The sequence below is a fragment of the Mytilus trossulus genome, chromosome 12 (assembly GCF_036588685.1).
Source record: "Mytilus trossulus isolate FHL-02 chromosome 12, PNRI_Mtr1.1.1.hap1, whole genome shotgun sequence".
NCBI classification, from domain to species: domain Eukaryota; kingdom Metazoa; phylum Mollusca; class Bivalvia; order Mytilida; family Mytilidae; genus Mytilus; species Mytilus trossulus.
Genome location: NC_086384.1, coordinates 55,929,393 through 55,950,468, shown reverse-complemented (window position 1 = coordinate 55,950,468; position 21,076 = coordinate 55,929,393). Strand labels below are relative to the sequence as shown.

The window sequence follows — 21,076 nt, the reverse complement described above, 5'->3', positions numbered from 1 at the left end:
CAGGTTGTCCGATCCATCTGCAAATTTCATGGCAGATTGATCTTGACCTGATAAACAATTTTACTCCCTGTCAGATTTGCTCTAAATGCTTTGGTTTTTGAGTTTTAGCCAAAAACTGCATTTTACCCCTATGTTCTATTTTTAGCCATGGTCGCCATGTTGGTTGGTTGGCCAGGTCATGCCACACATTTTTTAAACTAGGTACCCCAATAATGATTGCGGCCAAGTTTGTTTTAATTTATCCTGGTAGTTTTAGAGGAGAAGATTTTTGTAAAAGATTACTAAGATTTACGTAAAATGGTTAAAAATTGACTGTAAAGAGCAATAACTCATAAAGGGGTCTACTGACCATTTTGATCATGTTGACTTATTTGTAGATCTTACTTTGATGAACATTATGTCTGTTTACAGTTTATCTCTATCTATAATAATATTCAAGATAATAACGAAAAACAGCAAAATTTCCCTAAAATTACCAATTCAGGGGCAGCAACCCAACAACGTGTTGTCCAATTCATCTGAAAATTTCAGGGCAGATAGATCTTGAACTGATAAACAATTTTACTCCCTGTCAGATTTGCTCTAAATGCTTTGGTTTTTGGTTATAAGCCAAAAACTGCATTTTACCCCTATGTTCTATTTTTAGCCATGGTGGCCATCTTGGTTAATTGGCTGGGTCACGCCACACATTTTTTAAACTATATACCCCAATGATGATTGTGGCCAAGTTTGTTTTAATTTGGCTTGGTAGTTTCAGAGGAGAAGATTTTTGTAAAAGATTACTAAGATTTACAAAAAATGGTTAAAAATTGACTATAAAGGGCAATAACTCCTATAGGGGTCAATTGACCATTTTGGTTATGTTGACTTATTTGTAGATCTTACTTTGCTGAACATTATTACTATTTACAGTTTATCTCTATCGATAATAATATTCAAGAAAATAACCAAAAACAGCAAAATTTCCCTAAAATTACCAATTCAGGGGCAGCAACCCAACAACAGATTGTCCGATTCATCTGAAAATTTCAGGGCAGATAGATCTTGACCTGATAAACAATTTTACCCCATGTCAGATTTGCTCTAAATGCTTTGGTTTTTGAGTTATAAGCCAAAAACTGCATTTTACCCCTATGTTCTTTTTTTAGCCATGGCGGCCATCTTGGTTGGTTTGGCGGGTCACGCCACACATTTTTTAAACTAGATTTCCCAATGATGATTGTGGCCAAGTTTGGTTTAATTTGACCCAGTAGTTTCAGAGGAGAAGATTTTTTTTAAAAGTTAATGACGACGGACGACGGACGACGGACGCCAAGTGATGAGAAAAGCTCACTTGGCCCTTCGGGCCAGGTGAGCTAAAAAAAAAATGATAGTTTTTTGTTTTTTTTTATGCCACTATCATAACTGTAGGTATTTCTTGGCAGTCAGTTTTTATTGGTGGAGGAACAGGAGTTCCTAGAGAGAATCACAACATTTGATAGGAAAATTGGCAATCTTTTTTTTTTTGTCAATTTAAGATTGGAGTGGAAAACACATGAGGGCAATATCAAAATTAAATACTTCTGTGTAGTTTTACCTTCTAACTCAGTTCCCACAGGTATTGCTATTGACCTCCGGACCCTCCCTCGTGTGAACACTTTAGATATGGATCCCAGACTGATCCTCTTTTTCTTCTTGGTTTCAGACGAAGTTTCACTGATGGGTAATGATATACTACTTTTATTTTGACTGTCAATCAATGGTGTCAGGGAGTTACTACGATCTCTCAATTCTTTTGGTGTACCAAACTGTGCTAGAAAAGGAATAAAAAACTTTACAAATAAAACGATTGTACAGATATTCAAAAAGACTACATGCTAGTCTAGTTTTTCATTCATTTTGTATATAAATAAGGCCGTTAGTTTTCTTGTTTGAAATGTTTTACATTGTCATTTCAGGGCCTTTTATAGCTGTCCATGCAGTATTGGCTTTGCTCATTGTTGAAGGCTGTACTGGGACCTATATATATAGTTGTTAATGATTGTGTCATTTTGGTCTCTTGTGGACAGTTGTCTCATTGGCAATCATACCACATCCTCTTTTTTATATAGACATTGTTAACTAAATACTTGACATTGATAAAGTGTAAAAATCATCATTAACAAAGTCGGGTCATTGGCCTTCTTTTGATTTTAATGTTTAGGCCATTGGCTTTCTTCAAAATCTTAAGTTTGGGCCACTGCCCTTCTTTAGAAGAAAAATTATATACAAATGTGCTCCGAAGTCAAAAGTTCTTAATATGAAAAAAGTTTCCACATTAAACAAAGTTTTCTTGGTACATAATGTATTCCTGAATGAAAGATTATATAGACAAAAGAAGAAGCATACTTAACACCAATTGTTTTCACCTGGTCGAAGTCAGGAATCTGATGTTCAGTGACTTGGATGGAGAGTTGTCTCATTGGCATTTATACCACATCAATCTATATCTATCTACTGACTAAAAATTAAAACAAGAATGTGTCCACATTACAAGGATACCCCACTAGCACTATCATTTTCTATGTTTACTGGACCGTGAAATTGGAATAAATTCTCTACTTTGGCATTAAAATTAGAATGATCTTATCAAACATGTATACTAAGTTTCAAGTTGATGGGATTTCAACTTCATCAAAAACTACCTTGACCAAAAACTTTAACCTGAAGTGTAACACATGGAAGGACGAACAGACGGACAGACGGACAAAAGAACGGACGCACAGACCAGAAAACATAATGCCCCTCTTCTATCGTAGGTGGGGCATAAGAACATAAATAATACCATCAAAACTTGAGTCATTATGTGTGAGGTTAGCTGACAATGGTGGTGTTTCGTACGGTGGCAGATCTTCACTGTTAGGTGTGGTACAGCGGATGGTGGGTGGTGTGGACGGCACATGTAAAGTATACCCAGTCTTCACTGCTTGTTCTTTCATCTATAAAAGATCATTTATATATCTTTCAAAGTAAAAAAAAGAATTTCAAATTTATGCTTAAACTAATAGATTTATAGTTTTTATCATCTCCCCTTTATAACTTATTATGAATTCACGTTATATTCAGCTATCAATTTTTTTCAATTTGCTGAAGTTACATTCTTTCCATCAAAATTTACAATTTTGAAATACTTAATTTTCTTTATTTTTTAATTTTTAATAATTTTAAACACTTTAAAAAATGGTGAGTAAAGTGCTTTTATAAACAAATTTGAAATACATCTGCTACCTTTCAAAAGCTAGACAGCATTCTTTGGTTGCATTTTGTTCTTACCACAGAAAGTTCCATTTCCAACTTTTTAACGTGTTGCTCTTTAGATTCCAGTTGTGTGCGTAGAATTACAGCCCTTTCCTGAGCATCTCGAGCTTGTTTGATTATCTCCCATTTCTCCTGTTCAGTGTCCTCTCTTTCACGTGCCAACTGAAAAATACAATATTTAACATCATTAAATGTATGACAATCAAGATTTATATTACTATGCAGTCCTATAAAGAAATGGATGTCAGGAAAACAAAATCAATTTGAAGATATATTGTTTAAAATATGTGGGGTGTACTATTGAGAAAAACAAATTTTATTAACATATATATACAAAGCCTAGGCTCCATGTTAAAGATTTAACCTTTTACTATAATGGTTTACTTTATAATAGTGACTTCGATGGAGTTGTCTCATTGGCACTCATACCACATCTTCCTATATCTATAAACAACATTTGTCCATGATGAGAAGGTTTTATACTGATTTAAATAAGAAGGATTTAAGTGCTGGAAATACATGGGTCATAGGAGAATCAAACACATCAATCAAACACATCACATAATAGACCACTTTCGAGTTCATCCGTCACCGTCAAAAACTCGTCAATTATGCACGCCTTTATGACGTCATTTACCAGATAGAGGGGCTCGCCTGTATCCCTGCACTATTTACGTTCATCAAGCGTCTTAGTGATCGTCTTTGTGCAGGATAAACTAGAAATAATGGTTGCTCTGTAGGTACTTACTGACAATTCCCTAATGACAGCAGTGTTGATTGTCAATTTTGAGAATTCAATTTGCCGAATAATTCGTATAATATAGAATTATAGTTTTCCAACCACTCGCTCAACATTGGAAGGGAAGTGACGACGCCCCTAAACGCACAAATGACGGTGATAAAGGCGCGTATAATTGACGAGTTTTTTCCGGTGACGGATGAACTCGAAAGTGGTCTATTCCTTCAATTTGTTAAAAAATCAAATCTTTCTTCTGCATCAACAGTTTTATTGTATGAACATGTCTCATGTCTCTGATTCTTTTGTTTCCAAAGATGTCTACCTGTTTAATGGTTTCATCATTTTCTGCCATTTTCTGTTGATAATTTCTGATAAAGTCCCGTAACTCTGTCTCTTTATCCTCCAGTGTGGTGTATAACTGTTTCATCTGGTTCAGAAGCTCTAACTTTTCTGCCTTTAATCTCTTTCTGTCCGATTTCATGGCTGTAATATAGAAATAAAATTATCATGATTTAAAACACTCTGGTGATGGAGTTGTTCTGTGCACGTGATTATGATTTAAACCAAAAATGACAACTATTGAAAAAGTCATATATGATACTGCAGTCTTTTAAAGAATGGCTAGCTTAAATATTTTGAAATTGTTGCACACCTTCAAAGTTTCAAATAAGGAAACATTGATCTTAGACAAACGAAATCTCAACCATAGAAGAACTAGTTCAAATAGAAATTGTTTTAATAGTGCTATATATATATTGCTTTCAAAAAGAGATTGGTTTGGCCTACCAGTCTGGGAGTTTACATGGTGCATAAAAAGCAGTATAAATTTAAAATTTGTAATCTAGCATGTAATGCATGTATAACTCAAGCCTTCTCTTTAATACTCTGTTCATACAGGACAATTAGAGTTATTTCCCCTGGACCTAACTATTTTGGAAAATTAACCAAATAAAATGTTTGTGTATCTTAAACATGTTAAATACTTAAATCATTTAAATGATATATTAGGAGTACTCAGGAGTTTGTCAATACTGATGATGAAGTATACTTTGACTGTAAGAAAATTACATTTATAACTGTTATAATTGCTTGTAAGAGTTCTTTTTTCATTTTTCCTTTTTTTTTTTGGCTTTATAGCTTCATTGCTATATGTTGAAGGCTGTACCATGATGTATAGTTGCTAATTTCTGTGTCATTTAGTTGCTTGCAGAGAGATGTTTTATTGGCAATAATACCTGCACAAATTATTATTACATTTTTTTTCCATATTTACAAAAACTCTGGCTTTCAAGACAGGAATGCATGATTTATGAGAAACCATTTGTCATGAGGAATTTGGTTATCAAAACTTAGATAAAAACAGACACTTGAACAGCTGCGAGTATCTTAGCTTATAACTTTCTTTAGGAGAAAGCACATTATAATCCTTTCTTCCAAATTATGTGGTGTCTTTTATTTCAATGTTTGAATCAGTAGACATACTTTGGAAGCTGAAAAGATCTAGATTTTAAGATGTGTCCTGTACCAAGTCAGGAAAATGGCAGTTGTTATCTTAAATTGTCTTATAGTTCCTTTCTGTGTATGTTGCAATGTTGTTTTGGGTTTTTGTTGCACTTCAGAGTTTCTGTTGTTTTGTTGTTATCCTCTTACTAGTTGATGTGTTTACCTCAGTTTTAGGTTGTTACCCAAATTTGTTTTCTCTCAATTGATTTATGACTTACCAAAAGCGGTATACTACTGTTGCCTTTATTTACTTCTATGACATATTAGAAAAGCGTGCATTTAATGTGCATGAAAAAAGAACCTGCTCACATTTTGTGTCTGCAAGTACCAAGTCATGTGTTTTTCTTTAGAATAGAGAATTGATTCAGAGAATTCAGACAGGGAATCTGTCAACTGAGGTTGTGAGTTTAAACCTCGCCTGTTGGGGTGCACTTGACTCCAATCTTAATTGACTAGAATTGTCCATTTTCCTATCGAAGGTCATGGTTTTCGCCGGGCAGTCCGACTTCCTTCACCAATAAAAACTAGCCGCCACAAAATAGCTGAATTGCATTGCTTAAAAGTGGCGTTTAAACACCAAAAACCAAGAAATAAAATCCTACATCAGGAGTATGCTCTAGCTTGCCCTTTGTTTGTATGTCTGTTTTTGGCAATTCCTGTTACAACTTTTTATGTGTTATTAGCATACAGACTACCAATAGTTCAGAACTGGTTCCTTGTTACAACTTACCCTGTAATGCCTCCTTTGCTCTATTAAGCTCCTGTTTAGTCTGAATTAGTTCTAGTTTCAGTTCACCATATTTACTTATATCACAGTTTATATCTTTGCCATTTTCTTGTGAAGATAAAATGTCATTCTGAGCTTTCAGCCGAGAGTTTTCTTCTTTTAATTGCTTCATTTCATTATCTTCATTGACTCTTTGTTTGGGATTTATATCTGTAAAACAGAGAATATTTAGGTTAGTTACATCTTATTAAAGAATGCCACAACATTACATGTTTATTTTAGCTTATTTTGTTTTGTATAACTAATGCTCCTCTGATTTATAATAGTATCAATTTTATTTTTCATGTTTTTTTTTAAATTTCTCTCTTCTACATTTCTAAAGACAGCTTTTGTTTGTTGTCTCATTAAAGTATAACCATGAACATCCATTCAATCATATTATCAAGAAAATCTTAACAGATTGCACTATATAAGACTGAGATACAATTTTCCTTCAAATGTGAGAAAGTTGTTAACATTTGTTGTTAAAAATAAGAAGCACAATTTTGTACTTTTAATTATAATAACATTCATAAAATATGCCAAGCATTTTTTTTCAAATTTTAAATCAAGTTAAAAATACTTTACAATAATTCAACAGTTTCCAGAAATAGGTTACAGTGGTATTTTTTTCTGAACGCAGATGCTTGATAAGATTATAAAAATATGTGGCTTTACTTATTAAATCTTCAATTAAAAAGTTCAAAAATACCCCAAAACAGATGCCTTTTGAGTGATAATAAAAGTATTATTATTAGTTCTCCTGTGTTTATTTCATAATCTTTTCCTTTGAAATATGATATGACCTTTTAACCTTGAAGATGTAAAGTCAGATGAGGTATAGAGGATGAAATTATAAACTGAACAAACTTGTTTTTGTTCTCCTTATCTTACTATCAAGAAATCTCTATTCATCTTTTATCGTTGCATAAATATGTTTAAATTGATAACAGACGAAAACAGTCAAACTGTATGAAAAAGTTTTACAAATTTTTTTGCTAAAAAAAGAAAAAAATTGAACCATTAACTGAACAAATAAAACAAACATGTGTCGGAGGACATGAATGCCCCTGCTTTAAAGCTTCAAACAAGTGAAAATGGAAGGGATGGGTGGACAGAAGGAAGGAAGGATACAAGGTTAAGGGTATCATTTGAAACCCTTTACATCTTTTTTGCCCATTATTTTATATTCTGTAAAATACTTACGTTCATCATCACACTTTGTCCCACTATCCTGTTGAGGTGCTGATTCAGTTATTTCACTAATTTCGGTTAACTTTTTATTTGTGTCCAGCAATTCAGCTCTTAATGAATTTACTTCCTGGTTAGCAGCGTTTATTGAACCGTCAATTCTCGCAGCTAATTTCTTATTGTCCTCCACCATCTTACGGAATTTACTCTGAGCGTCGTGAAGAAGTCGCCTAATCAAAACCATAGACGACTTCAGTGTGTCCTGATGTTTTGGTGACAAGTCTGTGTCAAAAGAGATTTCGCCATTTCTTGGTCGGAAAATGTATTCCACAATTTGATCATTAAGACAGTCCAGTGACTGGATAGCTGAAAAATAAAAAAAAACACAAATTTGGTTAGTCCAGAAATGAAGTGAATTTATCAATGATTTTAATTCAAAGCAGTTTATTCACCAAATTTTTTCGCAAAATTCAAGTGAATACATGTTACAAAGCATCAAGCCCAGACGTCGTTTTATTTAGTAGGACATGAAAAAAAAAACAGCATGAAAATATAATTTCTGGACATATAAAAGAAAAGATAAGGTGAATTAAGGAATTGAGCTAGTGGGGAATATCATTTTTGATATTACTGAAACTGAACATAAATAATTAATAGAAAGTTATCTCCCTTATGCAAGTATCACATCAACAGTTATTCTCCCTATTAAAATTGCTATAAATAAATATCAAGGAACATTACATATCCAAATCATAAAATAGTGATTGATTAAATGATTGATGTTTACAGCCACTTTCAGCCCTATTGGTGGCAGAAAATGGACTATCTGGAGAAAACCAGCAATTTTGCAGGAAAACTTACAATCCTTGTCAAATAAAAGAGCAGAGAGCAACCCCCATTTAAATTAAGTAAGAATAATAATTAAAAAATTACACACTAGTCACAGCAGTAATGTCTCGCCTTCTTTACTAATCATTGCTATTATGATGATAGACCTAAATATAAAGCTTTTTTTCAACTGTCACATAAACTCATCATTTACAAAGAAAAAGAAACATTAATCAATGAACCATGAAAATGAGGTCAAGGTCAGATGAACCATGCCAGGCAGACATGTACAGCTAACAATTCTTCAATACAACAAATATAGTTAACTTATTACTTATAAATTAAGAAAAACAGACCAAAACACAAACACTTAACACTTAGCAATGGACCATGAAAATGAGGTCAAGGTCAAATAAAACCTGCATAACAGACATACAGATCATAAAATATATCCATACACCAAATATAGTTGACCTAATGCATAAAATATTAGAAAAATAGATCAAAACTCAAAAACTTAACTTTGACCACTGAACGGTGAAAATGAGGTCAAGGTCAGATGACACCTGTCAGCAAGACATGTACAAATTACAATCATTCCATACACCAAATATAGTAGACCTATTGCATATAGTATAAGAAAAACAGACCAAAACACAAAAACTTATCTATAACCACTGAACCATGAAAATGAGGTCAAGGTCAGATGACACCTGTCAGCTAGACATGTACACCTTACAATCATTCCATACACCAAATATAATAGACCTATTGCATATAGTATAAGAAAAACAGACCAAAACACAAAAACTTAACTATAACCACTGAACCCTGAAAATGAGGTCAAGGTCAGATGACACATGTCAGCTAGACATGTACACCTTACAATCATTCCATACACCAAATTTAGTAGACCTATTGCATATAGTATAAGAAAAACAGACCAAAACACAAAAACTTAACTATAACCACTGAACCATGAAAATGAGGTCAATGTCAGATGACACCTGCCAGTTGGACATGTACACCTTACAGTCCTTCCATACACCGAATATACTAGACCTATTGCTTATAGTATCTGAGATATGGACTTGACCACCAAAAATTAACCTTGTTCACTGATCCATGAAATGAGGTTTGAGGTCAAGTGAAAACTGTCTGACAGGCATGAGGACCTTGCAAGGTACACACATACTAAATATAGTTATCCAATTACTTATAATAAGAGAGAATTTATCATTAAAAAAAATCTTAACTTTTTTTTCAAGTAGTCACTGAGCCATGAAAATGAGGTCAAGGACATTGGACATGTGACTGACAGAAAGTTCGATACATGAGGCATCAATATACAAAGTATGAAGCATCCAGGTCTTCTACCTTCTAAAATATAAAGCTTTTAAGAAGTGAGCTAACACCGCTGCCGCTGTAGCCGCTGCCGGATCACTATCCCTATGTCGAGCTTTCTGCAACAAGAGTTGCAGGCTCGACAAAAACTTTAAGTAAAATTTTTTTTTTTATAAATTATGACCTTTTAATGCCTCAACAACAAAGCATGTTAATTTTTAACCTTCATGTGTTTATCTCCAGGTTAATGCATGTTTGATTGCATGTGAATCAATTTCACCAGAAATATCTTTCAGTAATGTACATTTCATATTAATGTTTTTGTTTCTTTACAACTTTCAAAAGAAAGCATGTATCTATGAAGAGGTTATTTCTGTTAATTTGTTATAAATATCAATAAATTTTATGTAATCTCACAGATAATAGATATTACACATCTTTCAGATAGACATACATGTTTGAAATTACATTTCTAATTGCCAGATTGAGTCACAAAATATATTGCATAAACCTTCTACAAGTCTATAATGTACAATTTAAAATGATGATCGTATTACGTCAGAATTTCAATTCTAAAGGATAAATTTGAATACATCCTATGATCATACAATTAACTGTGTAAATAGAAACATCATATGTAATAAATATAGTAATCTATTCTGTAATATACAAGTTTTGTAGGCAAATTATCTGCTTATCCTAAACTTAATCTAAAAGGTTGAATTTCAGACGCAACTATTATTTCAAAGGAGACAACCTTCAAATATATCTGCATCCAGGGGGCGGATCCAGCCATTTTAAAAAGGGGGGTTCCCAACCCAGAGTTATAAAAGGGGTGTTCCAACTTTATGCTCCCATTCAAATGCATTGATCGTCCAAAAAAATAGGGGGGTTCTAACCCCCAGAACACCCCCACCCCCTGGATCCGCCAATGTGCATCTAACATTGAACATAGTACTGAATAATATCAACAAACAGAAATGAATTCAAATGTATGTTTCACAATATATAAAACGTTATGGCAGATTCAGTGAATTTGTGCATTCTTTGGGGCCTCTTTGTATTGTATTTCTGAGATATAGTAATCAGCCAGATTAGAATTTTAAAACTCCCTTTTCTTGGTGGGACCACTTATTACAACTTCCAATTCTTTGCTACCACACACCTCCCCCCTTTTATATTTAATGTAATTGTAACAATCTAAATTGAGTATGTAAATCCATAATTGAACTCTGATCATGCACTAATATAACCAAGGAAATGAATTATTAAGCATGTTTATCCATCCTCACTTAAATAATTCCCATACTGGATGAACTTCCCCAGAAAAGATACATCACGATATGATCTGGTACATGTACATGTATACAATCCTGACTGAATCTAATAACTTTTAAGACAGGAAATAAAAACAGGTGGAAATTTTCGTTCAAGAATCCAACTTATATACCAGTAAAATCTCTTCTTTTTCTAAAAGTCTAATGTCTGTTCTTTTTGAATATGGTATTTAGATAAATCTCCCAAAAATACTGGTCTAACCTCTGATTCCTATAAAGCTCAAATAATTATCTGATACAGTTCCAAGGAAAGAATTTAACATTTGAATAAGAAATCTTAAAACTTTAAATCCAGTAGAAACAGAGTATAAATAGACTAGAAAGGCTAAAATGTAGATATCCTTGTTGGAATATGATTCTTACATAATCTAGAAAATCACTTCAATTAGTTATGAAATATTATATAATTACAGTTTCAAGGATCGATTTCGGAGTTGGATTAATGCATCTCATAAATTTTCCTCAAATTTAATCCTCGATGTGCATCAGTATCCAATGTAAAGTCACTATTTGTAAACATTGGATATTATATCTGATACTAATCTCATCCCAATCTAAAAGCTATAAATAATTGTGTCCAATGTTGTTTCTTCCAAGTACGATTCATTAAAATCAATTCCTGAGAGAGATGAATTTCTAATACATTTCATGCTTAAGTACCTGTATCACACTAAGAATCGGACACTCCTCCTTTTAAGTAATGGATCACTCCAGAAAAAATGCTTCCAATGAGAAATGACATTCCAGTCCGCGCCAAAAACTTTTACAACTTACTAGTCTGGAAAACTAAATATCAAAATTTGCCCCTATTAGACTACTGTGGATTCATTATTATTCAGTGGATACCAATTTTCCTGGGTTTCGTGGGCATAGCTTAACCACGAAGTCAAATGTTCAACGAAATACATATTTACAATAAGCTTAATATATAGATTGTCAAAACCACGAAATCAAATATCCACAAATACGCAATTTTTCAGCAATCCACGAAAATTGATACCCATGAAAATAAATGAATCCACAGTATAAAAAGAAATTGAAAATTGTCCGAATCAATGTTTACTAGTCTGGGGCATCCACTAGTGGTTAAAGGTGTAGTGCAGATTGCATTCTCTAAAACATTTCACTTGTACAAATCAAGCTGAGGTTCAAGACAATCCCACAATGAGTATCCAACTTCAAATCTGAATCACTTTTTTAAGGTTACGGATCACTCAAGAAAAAGGTTTCCAATAAGAACTGATGAATTCAACACTTTTTTATACCTTGATTCCACTGATAAAACTGATCAGCAATAAAAAGTATTCAATTCCCAAATTAAATTTTTAAGCTATGATAAAAATCTGATACAACTTTCTAAGCCATGTTTATTTCTAACGAATTGAAACATGAAATGGATTTCCAATCTAAGTATCTCCTTTAAATCGTAAGGATCAAGTACCTGTAATCAGCTTCGATTCCGATACCCTTCATTAAATATAATCGTCAATTTAAGTATGTAAATTGCAGATGTTAATTTCACCTCTAAGTCTTACCTTTCTGAAATAGATGTTTAATCAAGTTTTGAAATCTATAATCAAGGCATCGTTAAAATCTAATGGGCTCTAAATTTTTATCTCATCTTTAAAAATTGCACTGATTTTTACAAAACTCTAACATGAATCACCAATACATTTCTTGTTTCTAGCAGAGTGTAAACTTTGAACGATTTCATTTTTTAAATTTATTGACCCTTGTAAAGTGTGAACACATTTTCATGATGAAGTAATATTAATGATGAAGAAATAAGCTCTTTAAAGTTAAATGCGATATAAATACTTTTATATTTACATACTATTAAATATCATTATTTTTTACAAATGTTTACACAGTAAAATCTGTTTCAAAAATATAAATTTATCTGGTATACATGTTTTACATGTTAAATAAATCACGTAAGTAAATTTTTTTTTTTTTAATCTTGAAGTTTTGAGAACTAATTTATCAAGAAAAGTCATGATTTTCTCAGATCAAAAGAATTGAAAGATGCTCATCAATTAAAAAAAAGATAAAAATACCTGACGGCAACAATTCTACATATAAGTATAATTGATCAATACATTTCAATTTGGTATACTCAGAAAAAAAAATTCTAACAAGGATGTTTAGCAGCTGTTAATAAAATATGCACAAATAATATCCACTGAAAACTAAAACATATTTTGCTGTTAGTTCATTGACCAGTGGCAAATATCTCATAACAATACTAGAAAAACTTTTAACAGTAAATGTAAGGAATCAAGACCGCAATCCAACTAACTATACCAGTAAGACGTCAAGTTTAGTCCTCATTAAGAAGAGACTTGAAGCCATTCATGCAAAGCATGACTTTCAGTAGAAAAACTCAGACAATACTACTCAATTAAGGTTGGTGTCAGAAGCACCTGTAATAAATGACTCAGGTTTGAACTCACAACTAACTAATTGAGGCTAGTGAATTCACCTCTACTAGCCAGGAGTGATTCTTAATGATAATGACTATATTTCTATCCACCAGTCTACTCTTGTGGTAAATATAAAAAGAATAGGAACTCCAAAACATTTTATCAAAAGTGTAACTATATATCCTCACTTCACATACAATACATGAAATTGGTTCCCAATAACTGTTCAGCTAAGAGTTAAAAAATGGAAAAAAATTTGCAAAATTTTAAATCAACAATATCATAAATTGCGAAATTTAAACCACTATGTTGGGCTGAACAAATGTGGTATTAGGTTACGTAAGCTAGACATGACGAGTACGGACTGGGCCAAGAGGACCAGAGAGGCCAACCGGCTGACAAAGTTTACACTAATTAGTACATGCTCAGTGCAAAAGGAGCAAAGAAGGAAATGTATATATGTTTTGTGAGGTATAACGGTGAACTGCAGAAAAAAATAGGTATTTGGCAAGGGGAAAATAAATTTCATTGCGCTGGATTTTTTTTTATCCGTTACAGTTCAATGTGATAAGTATAAGATTAAGTTATTTCTAGGAGAAAGCTTGAGTGCTCATAGTGTTCATATATAAAGTCTGTTTAAAAAAAGAAGATGCAGGAGCATCCCTCCGTCTTCTAAAAGTGGGAGGGTGTGGTAAGGTTACGTAAGCTAAACATGACGAGTACGGAATGGGACTAGAGAACCAGAGAGGCCAACAGGAAGTGTGTGTGTGAAGTAATCGTCCTCCTGTGAAAGACAGTTGCAGACGAGTGCCATAGAATATATTGCAGAGACTAAGCAGGCGCGTAGCTCCCTATATGCCAACACGCAGTTGCGTGCACATCACTTCGGCATGCCAAAAAAAATATTGCAAAATTAAAAAAATTTGTAAGGGTTCCGCGGAACCCAGTGTCTCGCCTATTTTTGCTGTAAATCACAGTTTCAACAATAATGAGGAGAAAAATTAATAAAAATATTCCTCTTGTTACTATTTTATGATTGTAAGAAAATCTAAGTCCATTTAAAAGTAAATTACAGAAAAAACAGAGTGAGTAATCTTTTTACAAACTTTACTTCTGGAAACAATCTTATGATCATAAATAAGCTTCTGTCAAAGTTTGGTACAAACCCAGGATAGTTTAAGGAAGTGATTAAAATTTTAAAAACTTTAACCACAGAGTGAATGTAATGGTTCCGCGCAAAAAAACTAAGTCCATTTAAAAGTAAAATATGGAAAAAATGGATTTATTTATTTACCAAATTTACTTCTGGATACTATCTTATGATCATAAACAAGCTTCTGTCCAAGTTTGGTACAAACTCAGGATAGTTTAAGAAAGTTATTAAAATTCTAAAAACTTTAACCACAGAGTGAATGTAATGTTTCCCCGCAGAAAAAACTAAGTCAATTTATAGTAAATGCGAAAAAAATGGAATATTATTTTTACAAAATTTACTTCTGGATACTATCTTATGATCATAAACAAGCTTCTGTCCAAGTTTGGTACAAATCTAAGATAGTTGGAGAAAGTTATTAAAATTCTAAAAACTTTAACCACAGAGTGAATGTTTTGTTTCCCCGCAGAAAAGACTAAGTCCATTTATAGTAAAATATGGAAAAATGAAATTTTATTTTTACAAAATTTACTTCTGGATACTATCTTATGATCATAAACAAGCTTCTGTCAAAGTTTGGTAGAAATCCAGTATAGTTTAAGAAAGTTATTAAAATTTCAAAAACTTTAACCACAGAGTGAATATTTGTTGACGCCGCCGCCGACGCCGACGGAATGTAGGATCGCTTAGTCTCGCTTTTTCGACTAAAGTCAAAGGCTCGACAAAAATACAAATTAAATTTTTAAGGAAACACACATGTTGTCCCTTTTTTAATTTATGAAATGTCATTAAATAACGGCATTTGGTTTCAGAATAGAAGTTTTATTGAAGATCATGCATGACGAAATCGGACAGTGTAACTTGTATCTTTTACAAGATTTGAATTTGTTATACGCAGTCTAACACATGTAGTTTCGGAGCACATTTTACAGAGTACGGTTTATCTGTTTGGAATGAGATGTATCAATCGGCATGAGATTTATCAGAACCCTTCGATATCGTTGAAATTATGCCATGGCGATGTGTTCGACGGACTAACAGAGCAACTCATCCTGCAAACACGCCAAAACAGTATTCGAAAGTCTCATTATATTTTGCGTTTATAGACCATATGAAAATCGAATGCCTATGATAATGGAACTGGAGAGTGGAGTCGCGTCTGGTATTATCAGAAAATCGCTTCTTTGTGTCGTATCTTCTTCCTCCTGTTGTAGGAAATATAACAAAAGAACAAATCTCAACATTGTCAGAGACATACGAAACTGACCTGGTATGTAATTTTGACGAATTCAATTGAAAGGTCGCTCGATGGCGAACACGTACACTGGTTTATAACATCTCGCGAGTGCTACCGTGGAGATCTATCAATGTACTACGTCTGTTTAAATCAAATGTACGATCACCAATAAACAATGACAGGTTATCATCGCTAGCATTACTGCATATGCATCGGGATGGTGTGAATATTGCCGACAAATAAATAGAGAAGTTCGTTTCGGCCTAGACTCGAAGAGCAGATTTTTGACAATTTCGAGTAAATTCTGTATTAGAAAAATGTGTAGTTTATGTTTTCAATTAACCATGATTTACTCTATTCAGCAGCTTTATAAATAGTTTTACATTCATAAATTGTTTATAAATTCTAACTACATGAAGCTCCTCTATCAACTGTCCTATAACCGAAAACCGAAAAAAACCCATTTTCCTGCATAAAAGGGTCCCAAAATTTTTTTTGGAGCTAGTTGCTTGCACATCGTTTCTTTCTAGCTACGCCCCTGCTAAGAGAAGCTAAGAGAGTGTGATAATACTTAAACCTAGGACCTAAGCCTTGCCGATCACAGCATAATTGGTAAGTTAGCTTAAATATACATCCAAGTTTTTTTCCAAAAAAAATCAATAATAATGAGTACTCACAAAACTAATTCTGAGCAAATGAACAGTATTTCTTACATCTACCACACCCTATAACTGACTATTACTTTGGCAGATACATTAAGATCTGTGTTTAAGATTGCCATTAAAAACAATAGCTTTTGCTATCTTTTGAAGCAGATTGCCATACAGTACACTTTGCTATCACAAACAGAAGATTTCAAACTGTATATCAGATACACCCTTGAGGGCATTACCCCAAATGTGTGTATCTAATTTACACCAAGATATTTTTTTCAATTCAAAATGATAAGTTTTCATTAAGGAGGGGATCTTTTAGTTGACCATATATGTTATTGAAAGCATGAGAAATGCAGGGTTTCCAACTTCATTTAACATTTACATCTTGGTGTAAGTATCATTACCAAATCTGCTGTTCTGATAGCTTAATTTATAGGTTGTGCAGCTCACACTGGAAACAAAAATTTGTAAAAACCAGTGATGAACAACAAGCAAAAATAACAAAAGATCTCATTTTATCAAACAGGCAAATTACTTTTTTTTTACAAAATACTAAATTAGGATAGATTTAATTAGAAAACAAAATTTACTTACATTTCATAAAATATAAATCCTTATATAGATACATAGACTACTTATATCATACATGAATGAGTGTTATTTATTATGATACCTACTTAAAATTCTTTAATTTGTATACTATAGTAAGTACATAACTGGTTTGACTATAGGATGGGTGCAGGAAACTATCAGTTAGTTCAAAACGTAAAACTGTTCAAGTGTCTTAGGTGGATCAATAGTACATATATCTCTTCGTTGGGTGTCTGTCTATTATCATATTACTTGGGAGGTTTTAAGATTGTTGGTCTTCTGTTTCTTATTATGTTAAACTGTTCAGGCGTCTTGGGTGGATCATAGTAACAGCTCTTTGTTGGGTGTCTGCCTATTATCATATCATGGGTGGATCAAAGATTGTTGGGTTGCTGTTTCAGATCATTAACTTATATTTCCTTTTATTCATCTGTTTATAACCTGATGCTCTTTTAAATGATTATTTGTATAGTTGTCCTTAATTAATAAAACTATATCAGCAGGGCATATTAGATACACCCCTTATATTGAGGCCGCATGGTTCAGATTGATGGAAGAAGTAAAAGTACTCGGAGAGAACCAACTTCTTCAATAAGAAAATAGGCAATATATTAGTCATTCAATTATGCAAGTAAATTCTTGTTGCATCCATGCAATAACATCTTCGCTAGCCAAGGGTTACAATCCACTCCCGTTTTTTTTAGACTGGGAGTGGATTTAAACCCTTGGCTAGTGAAGATGCCTGCATAAAAACTCTTAGGCAAGCTATGATTTCTTGTCATAGGCTAAAACTGGCATGCAAAAAAAAATGGAAAAGATTGCTGTCTGATCTATTAAGTTACCACTATAAGGGAGAAGCTAGTGGACCCCAATTTATTCCTAGATTTTTAACACAATGAAAGTTATATACATTTTGTATACTAGTAGTATAGATCTGTTGAATTTGTTGACCTCTGAATGTCATTGAGATATTTTTTTAAATAAAAGTCAACGTCTAGATATCATTTAAGTTATTTTAGTGATTGGGTTTCTGTATCATTGAAGAGGTTACCAAACATATCATTTTTTTATTACACCACAGTTCATCCATTAATTGTGAATATGAATATGTTACTCATCAGTCATTCAACCCTTACCCCTGAATGTTAGAGAAAAATGCTGGCAACATGAAATGTACACTGACTGATTGATGTTGGTGTAAACTTCACATAATTAAGAAATGTACAACTTATTTATAGAAACAGATAAGAGGGTATGATCAAGACAGGTTAATAAAACAGTCAGTTTATTTATAGATCTTTTATTTACATACCACTGCCAACATTTATATCTAGGAGTTAATTAGTAAACAAAGATGTCTACACCGAGGTCTACACCTGTTGATTATAGAAATTCTCAATAATTTGCCATAATTTGAGATTATTAAACCATAACTTCCCAATAATTTTGTCTATATGCACAGATGTCTTTTTCACTCCAATTACTTGTATTCAATGTTGTGGGGTAAAAATCGTATACAGGTTCTGTAAAGGCAGTGGTGGATCCAGGGGGAGGGTTCCAGGGGTTGGAACCCCCCCTTTTTTTGGGACGATCAATGCATTTGAATGGGGACATATAGTTGGAACCCCCATTTTTAAAATGTCTTGATCCGCCCCTGAAAGGTGTGCATTTAGAGCGTAATTACAGAGTCTGATAAGAGTCTATATGTAAGGTTCTACCAACAGAAAACTAAAAAAAAATGTCCTCGATTGAAAAGTTTGAAATATATAAGTAGGGTTTTAATTTCAAAGATTGCATCAGTTATATAGAAAGCATTAAGCAGACCGGCTTGTGGTTCATTTTTGTAATACCTATAAATAAATTGTTTTTAATGTTGAAAAAAAGGGGGATGGTGAGCATCACATATAGAAGAATTAATTATATCTGAACAGTTTTCATGAATATGCAAATGCAAACATGATCAACTTCTGACAATTGTGCTTGGCAAACTTAAGTTCTCTCTTTTATGAAAAAAAAAAGAAAAGAAAGGGGGGGGGGGGGGGGGTTAGCATCAAGGCAATAAATATCTGAACACAAAATTCAATAACCCTTACAGTTTTGAAAACTATTTCTATACTTAGTTTTCAAATTAATGAGAGGAAACATAGATTTACAAGGGGATATTATTAGCAACAAAGATTTTAAATGATATAAAGATCTTCTAGATAATAAGCTAGTAAGCAGCTATGACTCATCCCTGTTACATTATTGTAGAAATATTAAAACCTATATGTGAATTTGGTCTGTTCATTTATTGTTTAGGTGATTCTATGCCAAACAAGGTAGAAAACTTATGGAGAGCGGATGAAAATATAAGGGGGGGGGGGGGGGGGGGGTGGTGTTACATAATTAATGAAACCTTACAAATGCTAAAATGTATTAATCAACATGATCAACTTCTCAACCATTCATAGTTATCTCACAAGAGTTTGGAGTTTGATTTATGTACAAAACAATCAAAGAAAATCAAATTTGATGTCAGCTGTATAAGCATCTGCAATTATCATCCTTGGCTGATTAATGTAGTCGATTATCAACATGCAAAAATAGAAAGATCTTAAAAATAAAATAAATAAAACTTACAGAATTATTTTTTGGTAAATCCTTAGTTCATGTGAAACGATTTTAATAAATCTCTCCGTACAATGAAATCATCAACATTCTTACTGTCAAATTTTTTTCGGCAGCTATGCCAAACGCTTTACAATATCTACTTTAAGAAAGAAATTAAGTATGATATATAAGACGACCATGCTAACAAAAATATTGTGGCACCTGGCAAATTTGTAGATAAAATTCTGTAAAAACATGAGATATCTACATCTAACTTCTGTATATATCTTGATAATCACCTGACTAGGTTACAGTGACTCAATTTTATTTCACATCCATCAATCCTAGCAATAATATTGTTTTCAAGATAAAATTTTAAATGTTTTGATGAAAATCTGAATGAATAAAAGAGACAAGTTATCTCCCCTTTTCCCAAATGTTGTTGATGTCTGAAATTTAACCGACTTTTAAACTTTATTGATTCCTATTCAAATCTTTCTGAAAATTTACTCTACACGAACAAAATTAAGCATTTTTACATAGAATTGAGAAATGGATTGCAGTTGGTATATGTTTGTTGGAGGTGGGAGAGAATCGGATAAATTAGAGTTAAAATTAACAGTGTATAAAACTAGTCAACTCAAAACCTTGTAAAAGTTCAAAATTAGCTGATAAAGTGGTTTGATTAGGTAAATGGCTAAAAGGTCAACATTTCTATAAGACGGAAATTTAAAAGAAAAATCCTGTTTGATATTTTGGAGTAAAAAAAGAGTTCAAGAGATTCAAAGCATTCTAAATAGCAATGATCGATCTGCTATCCAAAATGACATCCATTTTGTAGTATTAACTAATTCTTAGGTTGCTGTCTATTTAATGTGTTCAAACTTTTTATCTCAAAATATGTATTTACATTTAATCTAAGATGAACTGACTGTCGTGGCTAAAATTCAAAATAAAATGTTTTTTCAGGGAAATAATTTGACTTCATAGTTTTGCCATTATATTACACGAACAACCACAAAATCCACAAAATTGATAAACCAAACAGTAGCCCCTTGACTTAACATATCAAAGTGATAAAATACCTAAATAACAAAAATTCTGATCAAAGATAAAATGTGTTTACCTTAGAAATAAAAGTATATACCCTAACAGTTGTTGATGATTAAAACAGTATATCAATTAACACTGTGGCCTTCAAATATCTTAACTCATCTTATTTCTTCCCACAAGAAGGATCTTCAATGAAGGCATTCAAAACAAGAGAACAACAGTTATAATTTAAGAAATTAGGATATTCTGAGCATTTTTCTCATCTTTCAAGGGGTGATAACATAAATTTACAATGTTGTATAATAAATTTACCTTTGGCCACAAGGCATTTAATAAGCAAGCTTAAATCCCAATCAGGGTTACTTTCATTTGTAGTCTGTATAATAA

General features: G+C 32.6%; 1 protein-coding gene across 8 annotated transcripts in view; it reads right to left on the bottom strand.

Annotated features, from left to right (window-relative positions):
- Nucleotides 1-21,076, bottom strand: part of LOC134692891 (kazrin-like) — a 72,719-nt gene that overhangs the window by 18,778 nt on the left and 32,865 nt on the right. For 7 of the 8 annotated variants that reach the window (XM_063553512.1, XM_063553514.1, XM_063553518.1 and 4 more), the window contains exons 2-7: nt 7,491-7,841; nt 6,249-6,455; nt 4,338-4,498; nt 3,292-3,438; nt 2,804-2,957; nt 1,577-1,792 (exon numbers count right to left, since the gene is read on the bottom strand). In XM_063553512.1, the coding sequence (XP_063409582.1) occupies nt 1,577-1,792; nt 2,804-2,957; nt 3,292-3,438; nt 4,338-4,498; nt 6,249-6,455; nt 7,491-7,841 (1,236 nt within the window). Of the gene's footprint in view, nt 1-1,576; nt 1,793-2,803; nt 2,958-3,291; nt 3,439-4,337; nt 4,499-6,248; nt 6,456-7,490; nt 7,842-17,088; nt 17,121-21,076 lie in introns of those variants that run through there. The other variant, XM_063553513.1, reaches the window with a different exon arrangement.